We start from the raw sequence: 19,196 nt of genomic DNA on the forward strand, positions 1-19,196 counted from the left end.
ATACTTTAATGGGGTACTAAGTTAATGATAATAACACATTTAAGTAATTACAGTATGTTCATGATCTGTGTTCGGACCTTTACAGAGCTGCAGGTAGTCATCTTTTGGGTCTGAAATTATGTGTGCGTATGCGTGCGCTCGGTGTGGGTAGGTGTGGGGGAGGTCCCAGCCTCAATATCGGGTGTTGTCAATTAGTGTTTCACTGATGACAGCTTCAAAAATGTAAACTTTTTAATCGGATATTGATCAACCTTCCATTAATTTGTTTCTCTTATTTTTCTGCTTTTATTGCAACCAACTTAATATCAGGGTTGATTTTCCCTTTAAACTAATCCGTTTTAGTAAATTTTTGTGTCGGGCATTGAGGAATGCGAACTGTTGATTTTTTTTTAATTCAGCATTATATGGCAATCGGCCAAATTCGACTATTATCACCAACTATATGTTGTTGTTGCTCTGCGTACAAGTGCAAACGTTTAATCAAAACGAGATAAACTGACTGAAGAGTGCACCTCATTGAAACTGTGTTAGAAGTGCATGGTTTGAAAGAGATACACAATGTTCATGCATTGCATACACGAAAAGTGCTTGTTGACCCGCACTATGAATATGACTGACAAAGAAAGCGGACAAAATATACAGTTCCTCAGGTAGACAAAGGAACATCCCTTCACTTCTATTATGTAAAAAGGTGAATATGCATGTGACACCTGTTCTACACATTTTTACATAATAGCAGTGAAGGTATGTTCCTTTGTCTACCTGAGGAACTGTATATTTTGTCCGCTTCCTTTGTCAGTCATGTTCATAGTGCCGATTATTGGGGATGGCTGATTGATTTTAAATACACTTCATTTCTATAACTTTGCGATTTCATAAAGAGCTCAATGTAACCTTTGTACCGATATATCCTTTCTACTTTTTATACACCATTCTCTCTCTCTCTCTCTCTCTCTCTCTATCTCTTTCCCTGTTTCTCTCTTTCTCTGTCTCTCATTCTCTTTCTCTGTCTGTCTCTTCCTCCGTCTCTTTCTTTCTTTTGGAGTTACCGTACAGTGCGTTCCAGAAAAAACAAAACCGGGAATTTTCGATGTTTTATCATAACTTAATCACAATTATAATTAATAAGTGACACACATTTGTAAAGCTTAGATCCTTCTCTTTCATATGATGCAACTCATAATTATGATGCATATTTCACGCATGAGTGATTAAAAACAATTTGAAGAGAGCAAACCAAAAGGTCATTAGGCGGGCGATATCTGAATTTCAAGGAGAAAATCACATTTCTGCCCTTTCATATGAAACCTCAATCAGGAAAAATGAGCCAGGAATAACAAAGTTCTGTTTGTTTAAAGTACTGCTTAGAAATGAACTAGAAATGTGATTGTCTCCTTGAAATTCAGATACCGCCCACAAAATGACTTTTTTGTTTCCTTTCTTCAAATTGTTTTTAATCACCCATGCATGAAATATACATCATATGAGTTGCGTCAAATGAAAGGGGAGGATCTAAGCTTTACAAATAGTTATTATAATTGTGATTAATATATGATAAAACATCGATAATTCTCTGTTTCCTTTTTTCTAGGACGCACTGTATAATGAGAAAGAGAGGTGAATAGTCTATCATCCAGGTGACAATGTAATATTCCTGCGCCCCTTCTTACAAAGAGTTGCGTTTGATCCAAATCAATCGCAAGTCCTCCAATCAATAGCAAGTTTTCAGTCTCCTGAATATCGATCATGTACATAGTTGCGATTGATAGCAATTGCAAATTAGTTGCGATTAATATAAAATCTTTATAAGACAGGACCCTGATCGTACTTGTTGAGGACATGAGCATTAAATTGTACTGGTATCCATTGGAATACTTTACTGGTATGCTAAGTTAATAATAATAACACATTTAAGTAATTATGTTCATGATCTCTGTCCTGGCCTTTACAGAGCTGCAGGTAGTCATCCTTTGGGTGTGAAATTATGTGCGTGTGTGCGTGTGTGCGTGTGCTCGGTGTGGGTAGGTGTGGGGGAGGTCCCAGCCTCAATATCGGGTAAGGGGATCGATGTACGTCTAACAACAACCAAGAAGGGGGGCTCCTTGGGATTTCCCATGTAGAAGATTATCATAGTAGATGTTCCATAAAATGATTGCACACCGAATAAATTAGTTCTCAACTACATGGCGGCAAAATTCTGATTCCATGCTTGTGTGTGTATAGTAAAGTTTAACGTTTGATATAAAGTTGTTCCTCTCTTCATATTTTCTATTCATCATAACTAAAAGATTTATCTAATCCAAACAAAACTTCTAGACAGTTTGTTTTTACTAATGTCACACTGGGTGTCAACTGTACAAAGAAAAATCAAGTAAAGGAATGTCTGTTTTACCGGGGCACGGTCCCTTTGCATCCATTGCCTTGTGATAAGGGAATAGCGAACCTATAATTCAGTTGAGGTTTTCTGCTTGGTATGGTGGTATTGTGATATCATACCGCCATTGTTAGTGATCGGCGAGGCGCTTGCTTGTCTGGATAACTGCAAACCGATCAATACACGATTGCATCGTTATGCCATTTTCATTCATGAGTGATTAAAAACAATTTGAAGAGAGCAAACCAAAAGGTCATTAGGCGGGCGATATCTGAATTTCAAGGAGAAAATCACATTTCTGCCCTTTCATATGAAACCTCAATCAGGAAAAATGAGCCAGGAATAACAAAGTTCTGTTGTTTAAAGTAGTGCTTAGAAATGAACTAGAAATGTGATTTTCTCCTTGAAATTCAGATACCGCCCACAAAATGACTTTTTTGTTTCCTTTCTTGAAATTGTGTTTAATCACCCATGCATGAAATATGCATCGTATGAGTTGCGTCAAATGAAAGGGGAGGATCTAAGCTTTACAAATAGTTATTATAATTGTGATTAATATATGATAAAACATCGATAATTCTCTGTTTCCTTTTTTTCTGGGACGCACTGTATAATGAGAGAGAGAGGTGAAACGCCTATCATCCAGGTGACAATATAACATTCCTGCGCTCCTTCTTATAAAGAGTTGCGTTTGATCCAAATCAATCGCAAGTCCTCCAATCAATAGCAAGTTTTCAGTCTCCTGAACCTTATGTACATAGTTGCGATTGATAGCAATTGAAAATAAGTTGCGATTAATATAAACTCTTTATAAGACAGGGCCCTGGCTAATATAAAAGAAAAGCGTTATAGCATTAGATACATGTTCAGGCTGTGAAACTATTTTTGCATGCCATTACCAAACTTCATTCTTGTACCATTTCGGGTCGAGTTCCTTTAAAATGCAGCTGCTCTATCATAAATGCGTTAGGAGTGTAAAGATAACAACTCCAAACAGCAAACATCATCTTGTATTGAAAAACAATGAGATTTCGGTATTTTCCCTTCATATTAGACCTAGGTAGGCTATTCACTTTACACTGCCATTCAGGGGTGGTGTACCATGTCGACATCCTGGCTCAGTTAAAAGCCAAGTCTACTCCAAAAATGAATTGCTTTCAATAGAAGCAGAAAATAAGACAAACCAATCAAAAGAAGTTAGAGCAAAATCGGATAACTAATAAGAAAGTTATGAATTTTTAATGACATGAAAATCGCAAGACAAACTGGCAACTCACTCATGAGTCTGTGACGTCATCGCATCACTGTTATTGTCCTGTCGTGTGTAATTCTACTGTATTCATGTTCGTGTGTACATTGACTATATAGTCAACAATGATGTGTAATCGTCCATGACCTAGCATCGTTTATCCATTCATGAATGAACCTGCATTCAATCAGCAGATGCATGAGATTTATTGTATTATTACCAAAGCTCCTTCTCTCCCCTTTCCTTCTCTGCAAGTCACTCTTTTTATTTGTATTGTTTTATCTAAGTTGAGGACTGCAGGCATGTCAAGCTACTTTGCTTCTTTATGTAGCCCTAGCTCCTGCATCTAATGTATGTTAATTATGCATTCAATATATTTGTTTAATTTCGTTTATTATCTGTATAAAATTATATACACTTGAAATATTGTATCAAACCATATTATGTTCATGAAAGAGATGAAAAAGAGACGCAGAAACCAATAAATCAAATCAAATCAAATCAAATCAAATCCACTATTTGTTTTATTTATATACTGATAATATTTCAATAAGCCAAGCTTAAGATTTTTTCGTCATTCCACAGCCAATATTTCAAGAGGCAACACCCCCCCCCCCCCCCCACAATTACTCCATTTGTGCCAATGTTTACGGGTTATTGCAGGATAAAAACAGTGCCATTTTCACACTGAACTTCCCACTTTTGAATGTCTTAACTCTTGAAATTAAGGAACGCGTGAAGACACGTAATATATGATATTTCAAAGTTATATTATGGAAATACTTGATTAAGTAAAGTAAATTTGCCCGTAGTTTCGGACCTTTTACTTTCATGGGAATCACATGTGGACCGCCAAGGAGAAAGCTTGAGAACCCCTGATCTACCCTATTCTCTAGATGTCATAGAAATCGTGTTCGTTTTACGTAATACGTCGTTTTAATGATCGCAAACTGCAATAGGTGATGAAGCGCAAGGCTTTTGAAGTTGCCTTATATCGTATTTTTCGAAAGTGTTTGCAAGCGTTATAATATGGTAAATATACTCTTGGATCTAGAAAAATATTGCACGTTTTATTACAGAACCTCGATACACATGGACATTTAATCAAACAACACTATTTTCTGTGACAGAAATGTAAAAATACATGTTTATAGAAAACTGTGTAGCGTTTTGTCTAGCCTATAAAACTATATTTTTCAGCCGTTTCTCTAAAACTGCATTTCAGTTTTAAGTAGATAACAAAATGCAGTGCATTTTCAAGACAGAAAGAAAGTCATGAAACCTACATTGGATTCAACACTTCTTTCTTCTTGTTCTTCGCCTTTCTTAGTCAATTTACATCGTAACTTATCCTTCGGCTAAGATTCAATCAAATCGATCAATAATTTTGAATTGCAAAATAGGTTTTGCGTGCAACTTTACAATTGTCATATTTTATCATTTTGAGATTGATGATTTTGTGCCAATTAAAACGCTTAGGTTTCCACTTATAATGATAAATACTATCTGACCGTTGATACATGTGTATCAATTAGATTCAGCAATTAAACTTTATACATCAAACAACAACAATTTAAAATGATATGTTTTCGTTATCACTCTTATTTTCATAAACACTTTTACCATATTTCATGCTTCAAATATGTGATGAAATAACATATTATACGGGATACAACACTAAGGCCACGAGTACAAGAATAGAACAAGAGGGATACACAGCGGTTTTAACATGTATGATTTACTTCATGAGGAAAAAGCTATAGGCCTAACGATAGCTATAACACTGAAATACAAATGTACTAAAAAAGTAACTTTGTTCAAACATTATAATGCACAGTAAATGGTCCTTCAGATATGTGGAAGGGGTAAGAGGGCGTTTTTAATGACATAAAATGTAATACACTGTACATTTCTATTTCTTATTGTTAAACACAGAGCTTAGTGAATAAGGAAAAGTCCTTCGTTGCGCACAATTGCCAATAGGGACTTTTAGATTTGCGTGGACTGATACGTGTGACGTCCATTCAAGGCAGTGCATTACAAGTACGTCGATCGTAGCAATCCACGTTGTCGTTCGATAATTCTAAAAGTCCCTATTCATTTGTATCTGTCACTTTATTATGTCAACATGTAAACATGAATAATCCAGCTTCTGCTGCTTTTCATGTAAAATGACAATTATGATGCATGTATTTTGAAATTACATGATAAACCATTATTGAATTGAAATGAATTGAATTGAATTGAAGAAATTGTTCATCCCTCATCCTTAATTATATTGAATGAACATTATAGATCAAAGCCTTCCCCTCCCCCTCCCCCTCCCCCTCCCCCTTCTCCCGACAAACAACAAACAAACAAAACAGACAAACAGAAAGAAGAGAAGAGAAGAGAAGAGAAGAGGGCTGTCTTTAGCGGCAGAGAAGCGGCCAAATCCACACGATTGCGAACCCGGCTGACCCCTCCACTCCCCATCCATTGTATGTTTTCATTTCATGCTGATCTGTGATACTTTCGAATGTTTCAATTGTTATAGTGTTGTGTCAATGTATTGCGCTCAGTAGCAATCTTTCTTTATTATTGCTCACTTTTAATCAACTTTTCTCCTTTTTCTTCAATACTTGGAAGCTTCCTTTTCTCCCTATTTATTTGATTAATAAAACAATTAAGCACCAAAGCCTCTCAAGGGATGTATTGGAAGGAAAAGTGGAAGGAAGTAGACCTAGAGGGAGACCCAGAATCAACTGGGAAACGAATGTCAAGAACTGGAGTGGACTAAAATTGCAAGAGTGTACCAGAATGGCAGAAGATAGAGTGAAATGGAGAGATGTTGCAATCAACCTCCGAACCGGGAGAAGATACTAAGATAGATAGATAGATTTAATTATTTGCCTATTTTCAGTTATCTAGTCCAATGTGAACTTCCTTCCAAATCATGTCTTTAAGAATTTATATTGGCATCATCAGTATCGTTACACGGAACATATCTATGATATTCGCCATCACTTTCATCACCACTACCACCAGCTTCACCATCCTCCTCCTCCTCCTCCTCCTCCTCCTCCGCCTTCTCCTCCTCCTCATCATCAATCATCACAATTATCACTTCTACATATTACCACCACCAACATCAACATCACCATCAACATCACCATCATCGATACTGCCACCGATATTTCTGTTTTTGTCTCTATCAGCAACACCACCTCCATCCTTATAGCCATTAATAACAACCACTTCTACCGTCTTCACAATTAGTCCTCACCCTTTTCAGCACCAACTTCACAATATCTCGTAAATTCTTCTCTATGGAAACAATACCATTAACAATTTATCATTGTATTGATATTTATTAGTTTGCCATGAACAAAAGTGAAAATGGATAAACATAACATTAAAAAAGCAATCAAAACATATTATTCTTTAACTTGTCGTGGTGTCCAGTGTTCAAGACCTTTGCATTATGTCTTTCCTTTCTCTAGCTGTGATACCGGAACACTGTCGCAACTGTTTTCTAAAAATAAACTCACGGGAAATTTCATTGCCCTATTGTATGTCCCATAGGAATAATGTTTGATTACGTCACAGTTCATTATCATGTTCGCATATTTCAATATGTGACGCATAAGGATATTGGAATTGCCTTCGGTTGTTTTTCGAAAGCAGTTGCTATCGAGTTCTGGGGGGTGTTTCACAAAGATCCTAAGTTCAACTTATCTCTAAGTTGGACTTAAAAAATATGGAAAGCCATTAGCATCTTTGAAAATATTTTGTAAAAGTTATTTTGCAAGGCATTCATTGTTTATTGAAATCATTCATATTTTCTATCATCAAGGAGATTTCATGTTCTGGATGTGGAATTAATAAAAAGTCTAAAATACTTGAATTTCTGCTTTTGAATATATTTCATTTAAAGACTCCAATGGCTGTCCATAATTTTTAAGTCCAACTTAGAGTTAAGTTCTACTTAGGATCTTTGTGAAACACCCCCTAATAATATCAGAACCATAAGGCATATCATTTGCACCGTTGAATTTCACATAATTGGACGACGATATTGATGGTCACTGGTCTGAATATAACAAAATATATAAATTGATCAGAAAATTTGTGGAGATGCTGATATCGGTATCATATTTTTGAAAAATACCATTGAATTTAATGGGAAAAGATCATGAAGAAAAATGTATAAATCACATTAATCATATCCAGAAGAAATTGGTTGTATCCAAATCACTTTTAACACTTTATCTTGGCAAAGTTTGACTAAAATAAATAGATCCTCTTATTTTATTCTCAACTCAATTTCACTAAAACGTAATGGCCGTGATAAACACTTACTTTATGAGTCGATCACGAAGACTTTCGAGAAATCAACTCAGGGGGGGATATCAGGCCCTTATTGCGCATCCTAAAGAAATTACTTTGATAGGTGAATGGGGAAAGGAATCGACAGTGCCTTAGGTTGATTTTTGTTCTTCAAATTCAGGTCTTCGTGATTGATCCCCCCCCCCCCATATTCAATCAAGGAATAAAGAGAAAACACTTAATACTAATGTGGCGAATAAATTATGTACATAAATTATATACAATGCAGGTGGATTTTGTCTTCCTTTTCTAAAATTTGGATTACAAAGAAGGTCTCATCAACATGGCGCAGAGCGAATTAAGTACGGTTATATCGGATCCAGAAACAAAAGATAGGCTATATAGATTTCGAGATGCAATGAAATAAGTCTCAATGTCTATCAAGGCGAGTGAATAATATCACAGTACGGTTGATATTTATGTAATGTTTATCCTTTTTACAGGTTTATGTATAATTGAAAAAAGAGAGTATTTGACAGATGGAAGTATCTATAAATGCATGATCCGAAACATAATGTTCATGCACACTCAGATTTATAAATCAGTCATGTAGATACGATCAAATCTAGCCTAAAGATTCATCATATAAAATTGATGATGTAGTATTAAACGCAGAGTGTACAAACTTAGACACGCTCGCATTTTTACGGTTTAATTTTCCTCGTGCATTTCTCGGCAACTTTGGGAGGAATCTTCTGCGTAAAATATATCAGCCGCTTTTACACTCCAAAAACTATTTAAATCAACATTTAAAAGACCCGAGCAACGAAAACATTAAAATGGTAGGTTAACACGGTAAATGTGATTGATTCAACACTGAGGGGTGAATTGGTTTGGTTTACTTAGGGTGGTTACTTTTTGTTTGTTGTACCTGATTGCTAAGAAAACATGTGTATGCTTTTAAAAAAAGTAGTTAACCAGGGGACCGACAGCGACTCGGTAATGTGGATTAACGCCTTACCAAAGGGAATTAGCGCATCGACTTGGTTTCGAACCCGGCACCCGAATTCCGGTCTCGAGACCACTACTTTACCGATGAGCCATCTCGCCTCCTCAAAAATGTTGAGTCCAGGATAATGGAGCATGTTAAAAGTGTTAATCTACCATAATATGAAGAAAAAAAATTCACCCCTCGAACCTCTCTAATTTCCCTTCTTAAAAACCAGTGACCCTCCATTTTCATCAGTGCCCCTGTAATCCTACACAAGCCGATGTCGTTTACGTTGGTCGATGGAATTTATGGTGTTGCTCTTGCTCCCAATCGACCACGTCGTCCCTTCCGCCTCCGATTAATCCGTCGTCGTCGTCGAGATGGTGGTGTCGTGGCTCCGAGAGTCGCTTCTTCATCAGGAACGCCTTGGAAGGCGAGCAGACGAGGCACGGCCTCGCTATCCGATCTGCTTGGTAGGTTGAAGGGCTGGAGTTCGTCCAGAGAGATGCGGTTGTCACCTGTAGGATTGAAAGATAATCAAAATAAATAACAATGGATCAAAAGCTTTACAAAAATTGCTTATTGTCGCCCCTGACTATTAAATGTTGAGTCTGCTTGCTCAATATATAGGCGAATTTGTAATATAATTATAGGGAATATATAAATGACTCGATCGACTTAACTGGTTTTACCTACATATAGATTCTGAACCAAAGCAGCCAATAGCAACAACAACAATAACAACGTCAACAACAACAACTGCTCACTCAAAATGTCCATATCAATATGGCAGCATGGATATGGTGGAAACGGCTTGTAAACTCGTATTTAGTATATTGTTGTAGTTAATTAGAAAATCTTAATCACCATTATAAATGTATAAAAGTACATGTATATATGCAAAATGTAAAGATCGCTATCATCAACCGCCACGCAGACGGACCTGACATGCCCATAAGTCCCCCGGCTCTACCCTCCTCGATCTCTTCTTCTCTACCTGGGACTGATAAGTAATTAGCCTGCCTGGTGCTATGCTCCTTATTTCCTTATTTCCATGCAACATTCAGAAAGCATAATATATTTTGCAAACATTATATTGTTTCTATTTATTATGGAAATGAATTATCCCGAATCACAGCAATTAGAGACATAAAAGAATATTTCTGAAAAAAAGTTAAATTGAATACGTAAATGAAAGGTGAACCTACTTAATAGCTAGGCAATGTGGCGTGTGGGTTTCACAGAATTAAACTATTGACTTAATGCACAGAAAGAAAAGAAAAACATACACTAAACTGAGACACACAAAAAATGAATCATAATACAAAATGTTACGGATCAGAGTGGAAGATAAAAAAATATATAGAGAGAGAGAGGAGGGGGTGGAGAGAAAGAAAAAATGATATATATATTCATATTATATTATACATGATATGGGAAGACGGAGAGAGAGATAGAGGTGGAGAGGGAGAGAGAGAGAAGGAGAGAGATGAGAAAATAAAGCGAGAGAGAAAATAAGTAGTAGAGTGTAAGACTGGACTCGTAACTTCCCTATTTATAATTAGCCTAATAATCGTCTTTGTACTACATCTTACCATTCTTCCTCCGCAACTCTAAATTCTATTTAATACATAATTTATACAGAGTCTATACCATGCAAATGTGTATTTTGGTTAGAAGAAAGAATTGGTCAACCTTAAATCTCGGAAAATGCCTCGATCCCTATACTTGGCAATATTATCATTATTATCATCATCATCACCACCACCACAACCATCTTGATCAAGGCATCATCACAGTCATCTTTTTTTGTTGTAATCAACATCATCAGTTCATCACCATTTTAATTGTTACTACCATTATCATTTACATCACCAGCAGCATCATCTTCATAATCATCTTCCACACCACCACCACCACCACCACCACCACACCACCATCATAATCCACATCACCACCACCACCGCCATCATCATCGCCATCCACATCACCACCACCACCACCATCATCATCACAATCCACATCACCACCACCACCACCACCACCACCACCACCATCATCATCATCCACATCACCACCACCACCCCACCATCATCATAATCCACATCACCACCACCACCACCACCATCATCATCCACATCACCACCACCACCACCATCATCATCGTCATCCACATCACCACCACCACTATCATCATCATCGTCATCACGTCTTACCGTCTGTGTCGAGGCGAATAAGCAGATTATTTAATTCTGTCAAGGCTCCGTCTGCCGCAACCCACTCGTCCAGCGTCACAAGACCGTTACCGTCAAGATCAATGCTTGCAAATGCTAATTCCTTGGTTATATTTCCAGCGAAGTACCTCAAAATGTCGATAGGGACTCTATACAGACAGCAAATGAAACGTAAGGAGAGTGTCGTGAACATAATGTTAGGTAGCAGTCTATTGGCTTAAAGAGAAGGTTCATTGATTTAAAATACTAACTTTAATGTCATTATTGCAAAGGTGACACTTTGATTGGCCAAGGTTATCAAAAGACAATGCTTGGAAACATTAGAAGTAATGATTATTAACAATTACAAAACACTTAGATACAGCCCCGACATAGCACCTGCAAAGCTCCCCCGTCGCTGCTAAGATATGACGTCACATGTTGAACATGATGTGCACAAGCAGACGATGTCCCATGACATCTCACACAATTTCAGTGCCCGTTTTGTCATCTTTTCTTCAGTTAAATTTCTCTTACTTCAATGAGCTCAGGCGAAATTTTTAATCTATTGCCTCACTCTAAACCCGATGCATGGTATTATTTTGATGAAAAATGCAAGGTTTAAATAAAAAAAAAAAAGGAATCCGTCGCTTGTAAACAAAATAAGACGCCATTGTATTTTCAGCTGCATACACCGCGGCATGTTCGGCGTTTCAAGAGGGAACAAACGACGTCCATGCTATCATTCCGGAGGTTTTTTAATTTGAAAGTGTGGTTTCTTTGATTGTTCATTAACCCCTATCCTGTGTATTTACAAACAAAAGAATTTAGTTATCAGAATTGGGGTCATATCCCTTTTTGAATGGTATAAAATTCCATCACATTTATATACACTAAACTCATTATAATTTGAGAAATAAAAGCACTGCAATTGTGTTCATTCTCAATGGGATGTCGTCTGCTTGGGCGGGGTTGGTTCATATTGTGCCCGGCCCCCCCACTCAGTGTTATTTAGGGTACGCATATGCGTGTTCCAACCGACCCCCCCTTTTCAGCAAAAGTCCGGTGTGTAAAGTCAATACGGCTCGACCTTTTTCTTTTGTATACGAGCCTTTTTCAGCATCCCCCCCTTTTCAGCAAAAGTCCGGTGTGTAAAGTCAATACGGCTCGACCTTTTTCTTTTGTTACGAAAAGGACATTTTGGCAACACGCATGCGGTCATTTTGAAACCTGAGTGGGGGGGCCGGGATATTGTGACGGCATTAAAACATCGTTATTTTCCCGGCGAATCTCTCGCATATCCCAGATGCTACGGAGGTTGTTTTATTTGTATTTTTATAAATCACTGATATGTAGTTGACCTAAAACTTGCATGATGGCCATCTGTTAGCTTACCAGTTTCTAGTAATATGCTATTTGCCATATTTGTGATTTTCTATGAACCCGCACTTTAATCGTGATGTTTTTATCATCTCCGATAGCCCATATTTGTAATGTAATCAAATTTAATGCATAAACTTGTATTGAGTGCCATGTTACAAATTATTTCTTTCACCTGTTATTTATAATTGTATTTCAGAATTCGAATTGCATACATTAATTGGTGCAAGGTAGGACAAATATTATGGCTTGTCCTACCTACCAACATGTAATGTAATCAATGCGCATTCTGACTAATGAAATACAATTATTCGTAAATTATTTGTAACGAGGCACTTAAAGATTTGTACATTTAATTTGATTACATTACGAAAATGGTCTATTATCCTGCTTAATACAAACACAAATTGCAAAGTTGTGAACTTTAAGTTGTTAACGGACTCCATATTTTACTTTTGCATTTAACACAACCTGGGTCTAAGTTTATGTTCAACGTTTAAAACTTAGACATTAGACCGACTTCCTTTGTTCACTCGAATTTAAAGGAAAGCCTTAACCAATGGTCGAGATTAGTTTTTAGTAGAATACGGGCCTTTGGTTTTACCTGCCTCATATATCAACACAATTGTAAAGAGACAGCATGAAATACTCATTTAGGCCTATAGGCCGCAGACTTAAACATTATATCAACTGATTTTGCTTTTCTTCTAGTAACAACTATGCGGTTTCCAACCACCATTACGCCAAGGACAGACAATGATAAATAATCTGGTATGGTGAAGTGTGGATGTAAGGTGGACGTAAAATAAAGTTATCCAATTTTTTTTAAAGGAAAATACGGCAAGGAAAGAAATCGAGTTAAACTTTTCAGTCCGGCGGACTGGATAAGCGAAAATACAATTCCTCTAGGCGATGTGCACTGTTTGTAATTTCATTTGTGATATAGCGCCACCTTTAGGCTTTCGCGTTTTCCTCAAATGGGAGACTCCGGGAGGTCTTCCTGACTGTGCACATTCAGTACGTAAATTTGTGCCAGCCGATAATGGTGACAGAAAACCATGCTACCAAACAGTTAATGGCCAATTATTTTCAATTTTGCTTTCTCCCTCCCCCTTCCCCCTTTTTAAATCTTGTATGGTATGATCTGGCATGCCTTTACTTGCTTGCTTGTTTGTCTGAGATTTGGGGAATATTATTATACAGTGAAAATACAGTATTGCGCTTACCTTGGTCTCTGTACGATGAGATGAAGGCCAAAAGATCAAAATGAAACGGATAGAAAGAAAGAGGGAGAGAGAGAGAGAAAGAGAGAGAGAGAAAGAGAGACAGGGAGAGACAGAGAGAGACAAATACAGATATACAGAGAGAGAGAGGGGGAGAGAGAGTACGAAAAAAGAAAGGGAGGTGAGGCAAGGGAGAGAGAAGTAAGTTAAAGATGAAAGATAGGTAGATAAAGGGAGATAGATAGATATTATGTAGAGAGAGATATATATATATATATATATATATATATAGAGAGAGAGAGAGAGAGAGAGAGAGAGAGAGAGAGGGAGAGAGGAAAGAGGAAAGAAAAATAATTAGTTTAACACATTGATGAAAAATCGAACAATCTTTTTTGTTCTTCAATGAGTTCTAGGTATATTATTACTGCACACGAACTGAATTACCATTTTTTAATCAACGTAGCGAAATGGCGTTTTACCCTAAAAAGGTGTCATAAATGTATTATCTTAAAAACAACACATTTGAAAGTTTAGTAATGTTTTTGTTACAATGATAAAGTGGGACAAAAAACGCATTAAAATAATTAACGACCAAAAAAAAAACTACACCAACAAAACATTAATATCAAGATTTTTTTCAAACCTTTCAAAATTGAATGAAAATCGGCCAATCGATGTTTTTAAAAAAAAGTATTTAATAATAAAAAAAATATATAAAAAACAGAGACGTTCCCCAACTCTCTCCCTGGTGCTGGTATTTTTAAAAACTTTTATTTATGTTATGTTTCTATTCTGCGTTATGTCGCTTATATGTTAATATTGCAGTGAAAGGACCACAAGTAAGAACAGTAATGTTCTATAAACATTGCTGAATTGGGCTTTCCACCGATTTTTGTCTATGAACATGTATCAATATTTCATTTTTGTATATTTTACTATGTATAATATTTTGTATCTGATTTCGGAAATAAAAACAACAACAACAACAAGCTGTCGAGACTAACAACTCACCTCGGGGCCGATGACACCCGGCCTGCCTCTCCCACTGCCTCGTCCTCCCTGGCTTATCTCCCACGATGGACCCGCTCCAGACACGCATCCCCAGGCCATGGAGATGGTGCACACCATGTACACAGACGTGAGAAGAAGAACTTTCAACATCGTTGACGGCTCGATATCTTAATTGGAAATCTGAAATAAAGAAGAAAATAGTGAGTAGGCTATATGTGTATATAGGCCTATACATATATATAAATGCATGTTAAGATACAATTTACTGCACCAAAATGGGAGATACAATACTTTGTTAACGATTGATTGTAAATCGCTGTTTTACAGGTCCATGATGCAATCAATAGCCCTCGATCAACGGAGTATTCGTAGGCCTAGCTACACACATAAAACAACACATACGTGTACAATTATTATTATTAAATTTTATTATTATTATAAAACGAAATACTAATATGTGAACATAACCTGATAATAAAGCAAACTATTGGTGATGGTATCAGGAGATCTATCTTTCCAATTATTAATTCAAATTTTACCTAATTACTGTAAGTCTAGCATAATTTATGTCAACGTGAAATATGGAAGAAAAAATGTGAAAACTATATGGTACGAAGCGTTGTAAAACTCATCTTGAAAATAAAACGAAATACCGTAGACCTCATATCCATCGTTGCAGCTGAAGTTAAAGCTAGGTTAGTATAATATGTACCATCATTGTGTGTTTCATAAAAGAGAACTGCACACGCAGGATAAGAACATTAATTATCCTTAATGTGTAAAATAATATGATTAGAACCGTACGGAGGCCAACAACCTGTATAGAGTATGAAAAAGAACTTACTTTAGTAGCTGTGGCTAACCAGCAAATTTTCGAGACCTTCCCAAGAGTATAGTGTGACAAGCCTAAAGTATATTGAAGTCCCCTCGAAAAATCAGTGAGAGATAATTTAACAAGCGACCTGCATTTACGTATAGGCCTATATAGTTGTGATTTACAGCGAACTGCTTCTGCATTATATAGCCACCGGTCGACTATTAAAGCGAAACCAACCACCAAGGAAGGTTTTTCCCGGAAATGTTTTGACCTTGGTGTCAGACAATTTTTAAAAGCCTCTCTAAAGTTTTAGGAGCCCAACAAATTTGATGAAAAACATTCACTTCAAGTTTATAATGAAGTGAAAGAGGATGTCATTGATGAAAGAATACAAAACTCAGATTTACTGCGTATAACACAGAACCCAAGTTTTGTATTTTTCCATCAGTATCCGTCTTTAAACGCATTCATTTTGTTTAAAGTGTCCTCTTTCACATCATAATACACCAGTGAAATTGTTACCATTAATTTTGTTAGCGAATTTGGGGCTCTCAACACTTTAGAGGGGCTTCAAGTGGGGAAGGGGAAGAGTGAGGACCTCAGCTAGATATGGCATGGCAACATTGATCACAAAAGTGAAGTGAGGGGACTCTGTCGATCAGTATAAGCTCCTCTCGTCGTGTTATGTATTGCCCTCCCCCTCCCCCTCCTCTCTCTTTCTCTCTCTCTCTCTCTCTCTCTCTCTCTTTCTCTCTCTATCTCTCTATCTCTCTCTCTCTCTCCTTCTCTCTCCCCCACTCTCCTTCTCTCTCTCTCTCTCTCTCTCTCCCCCTACTCTCCCTATGCTTTTATGTATTTCCCTTGTTATTCCCGCCTCACTCCCCATCGCATCCCCATATGATGTTTATGTGCAGCTGTAACAAAAACATCATAAAACGGTAAAATATGGCTCAATTAAACGTCCCCTGGAATCGAGACATGTTATTCGACTTCGACTTTATATACGTCACTTTATGTCAATTTTTAGCAATTTACAATTTTGGTGTTGCTGTGGACTTTTTTCTCGGCTAAGGCTACAATGGCTTTGGTCAAAACTACTATAAGCCTATATTTGTTTTTTTTTGGTGGCAAAATGGAGTCATATCTTAAATTTAAATTCAAATAAAACGAATAGGTATGACAGTACAAATAAAAATATTCGAATAAATTTATATTTTTTTCAAGCAATGAGCTACGAAATAGCAAACGGTGGCTGAGGGGGCGGCGGGGGAAGCATCTGCTATTATTCAGTCAGGAAGTTTTCGGGAACTTTCCCCAATCAAATAGGGTGCTCTTTAGGTTTATCCTTTTCTCTGAACTGCAACCGAATAAAATCCCGTATCAGCTAGATTGACAAGGGTTGAGTTCTGATGTCATGGCTAATAAAAACGGGTTAGTTAATTGACGTGGACCAGGAAACAGGAAATATTACTACGAGGTACAAACTTCGGTGGTAAAATTAAAGGTGTACTTCAGCTTCTATTTTTTCCTTTTTTAATGAACAGTGTAAATTGTTTATTTTTGCATTATCTGTCCTTAATTGCTTGGAAAAATTGTACCTGGGGAACAATTCCATAAGGAGAGACAAATTCCATTAAAAGGGATATTACCAAGGTCCTTGACGTTATGATCGGCGTCGTAATCATATCAATAGGGAATTTTAGTTTCGCACGAAGACAATGGGGATTGCTACGATCGACGTCCTTTTAATGCACTGCCTTGAATGGACGTCACACGTATATATCAGTCCACGCAAATCTAAAAGTCCCTATTATTGATGTTTTTATGATTTTTGTTTAATTTCTCGAATTGATTACCATTAAAACTAAAAAGTCACCACCTTATGCCCCCAAATAAAAGACAATATACTGAGAGAGAGAGAGAGAGGACAGAGAGATAGAGAGAAAGAAAAGATAGAATTGGGAAATAGGGGGGAAGTTTATCCACCTAAAGAGAACGCCTCCACACACACACACACACACATATACGATTTTTTGTTTTTAATATTATTTATTGAGCTTCTATTCAACAAATTCATAGAAAACAAAATGACTTTTTATAGACAATACAAAAAAATGCTCATACGTTTCGAATAATATGACAAATAATGACAGAATGGAATCAATGTAACATAAAATACCTAAAACCCCCTCTCCCATTAACCCCCCCCCCCAAAAAAAAAGCCCCTCATCTCCCCCCCCCCCCCCCCCCGAAAAAAAATTAAAAAATAAAAAAAATAAAAAAAATAAAACGAATAGGTAACACAGGACAAAAAAAGATATTCGCAATACATAAACATTTTGTTCAAGCAATGAGCTACGAAATAGCAAACGGGGGCTGAGGGGGGGGGGGGTAGCATCTGCTATTATTCAGTCAGGAAGTTTTCGGGAACTTTCCCCGATCAAATAGGGTGCTCTTTGGGCTTATCCTTTCTCTGAACTGCAACCGAATAAAATCCTGTATCAGCTAGATTGACAAGGGTTGAGTTCTGATGTCATGGCTAATAAAAACGGGTTAGTTAATTGACGTGGACCAGGAAACAGGAAATATAACTACGAGGTACAAACTTCGGTGGTAAAATTAAAGGTGCACTTCAGCTTCTATATTTTCCCTTTTTTAATGAAGAGTATAAATTGTTTATTTTTGCATTATCTGTCCTTAATTGCTTGGAAAAATTGTACCTGGGGAACGATTCCATTAGGAGAGACAAATTCCATTAAAAGGGATATTACCAAGGTCCTTGACGTTATGATCGGCGTCGTAATCATATCATCATCGTCGTTTTAATGATTTTTGTTTAATTTCTCGAATTGATTACCATTAAAACAAAAAAACCACCACCTTATGCCCCTAAATTAAAGACAATATACTGAGAATACATCTTTTCACTCGGTAGCTACGCTCCCTCGCATAATATCCTTCAAAATGTACAAGTAAATACCGAGAAAAGTGAAGTGTGAAAAAAGTATATTGCTAGTTTTGCCTAAGGCGGTCCCTAGATGCTCATTTGATCGTAATGTAATGCCTAAAGCCCCTGGGCTTATGGGGGCTCCGCCCCCTGGACCCCACTCCAATTAGTGACCTGCATGTCAGTGCATGTCACAAATAAAGTATCAAAATGTGCTCATTTGACTATAATTAAATGCCTAAAACCCCTAAAATTCCGGGGGCACCGCCCCATGGATGCTCATCGGACCTTAAATCAATGCCTAAAACCCCTGAGTTTCATGGGGCTCCGACCCTTGACCCCCCCCCCCCCCCCCGTCGGGGCTTTGCCACTGGACCCCACGCCAATTTACGCTCCACTTGCTTCTCTCGCTTTGCTCTACCTGATTCAAGATTCAAGATTCAAATAAGGTTTTATTCACAACTTGTCAAAAAGTCCAACGACTAAAAATGCAAGTTTACATCAAACATACAATCATATAAAAAAAAAACAATTTAAAATATATATAATTATATATTTAAAGAAAACATAGCAAATGGGAGAAGAAAATATATATATATATATATATATAAAATTGAATAAATGTTTACATCAAAACATCAAAGCGGTATAAAAAAAAAATTAAAAATTACACGATATCAAAT

The 19,196-nt window shown here is 36.9% G+C and overlaps 1 protein-coding gene across 1 annotated transcript; it reads right to left on the reverse strand.

Annotated features, from left to right (window-relative positions):
* Positions 1-7,810: 7,810 nt before the first annotated feature.
* LOC115928654 lies at positions 7,811-15,753 on the reverse strand. The gene is made up of 5 exons (XM_030996294.1): positions 15,594-15,753; positions 14,750-14,929; positions 13,742-13,749; positions 11,139-11,305; positions 7,811-9,440 (listed from the first exon to the last, which is right to left on the reverse strand). Exons 2-5 carry the CDS (start codon positions 14,897-14,899, stop codon positions 9,229-9,231), a joined length of 537 nt encoding a protein of 178 aa, XP_030852154.1. The 5' UTR covers positions 14,900-14,929; positions 15,594-15,753; the 3' UTR covers positions 7,811-9,228.
* Between the last annotated feature and the right edge of the window lie 3,443 nt (positions 15,754-19,196).

This window comes from Strongylocentrotus purpuratus, unplaced genomic scaffold (genome assembly GCF_000002235.5).
Source record: "Strongylocentrotus purpuratus isolate Spur 01 unplaced genomic scaffold, Spur_5.0 spur5_scaffold_3, whole genome shotgun sequence".
Taxonomy (NCBI): domain Eukaryota; kingdom Metazoa; phylum Echinodermata; class Echinoidea; order Camarodonta; family Strongylocentrotidae; genus Strongylocentrotus; species Strongylocentrotus purpuratus.

Bases quoted from the DNA above. Each gene is read 5' to 3' on its own strand.
- LOC115928654 (XM_030996294.1), bottom strand. From the start codon at position 14,899: ATGTTGAAAGTTCTTCTTCTCACGTCTGTGTACATGGTGTGCACCATC. The intron at 9,441-11,138 runs GTAAGACGTGAT...TCAATCCTACAG, and splicing joins TATTCGCCTCGACACAGACG to GTGACAACCGCATCTCTCTG.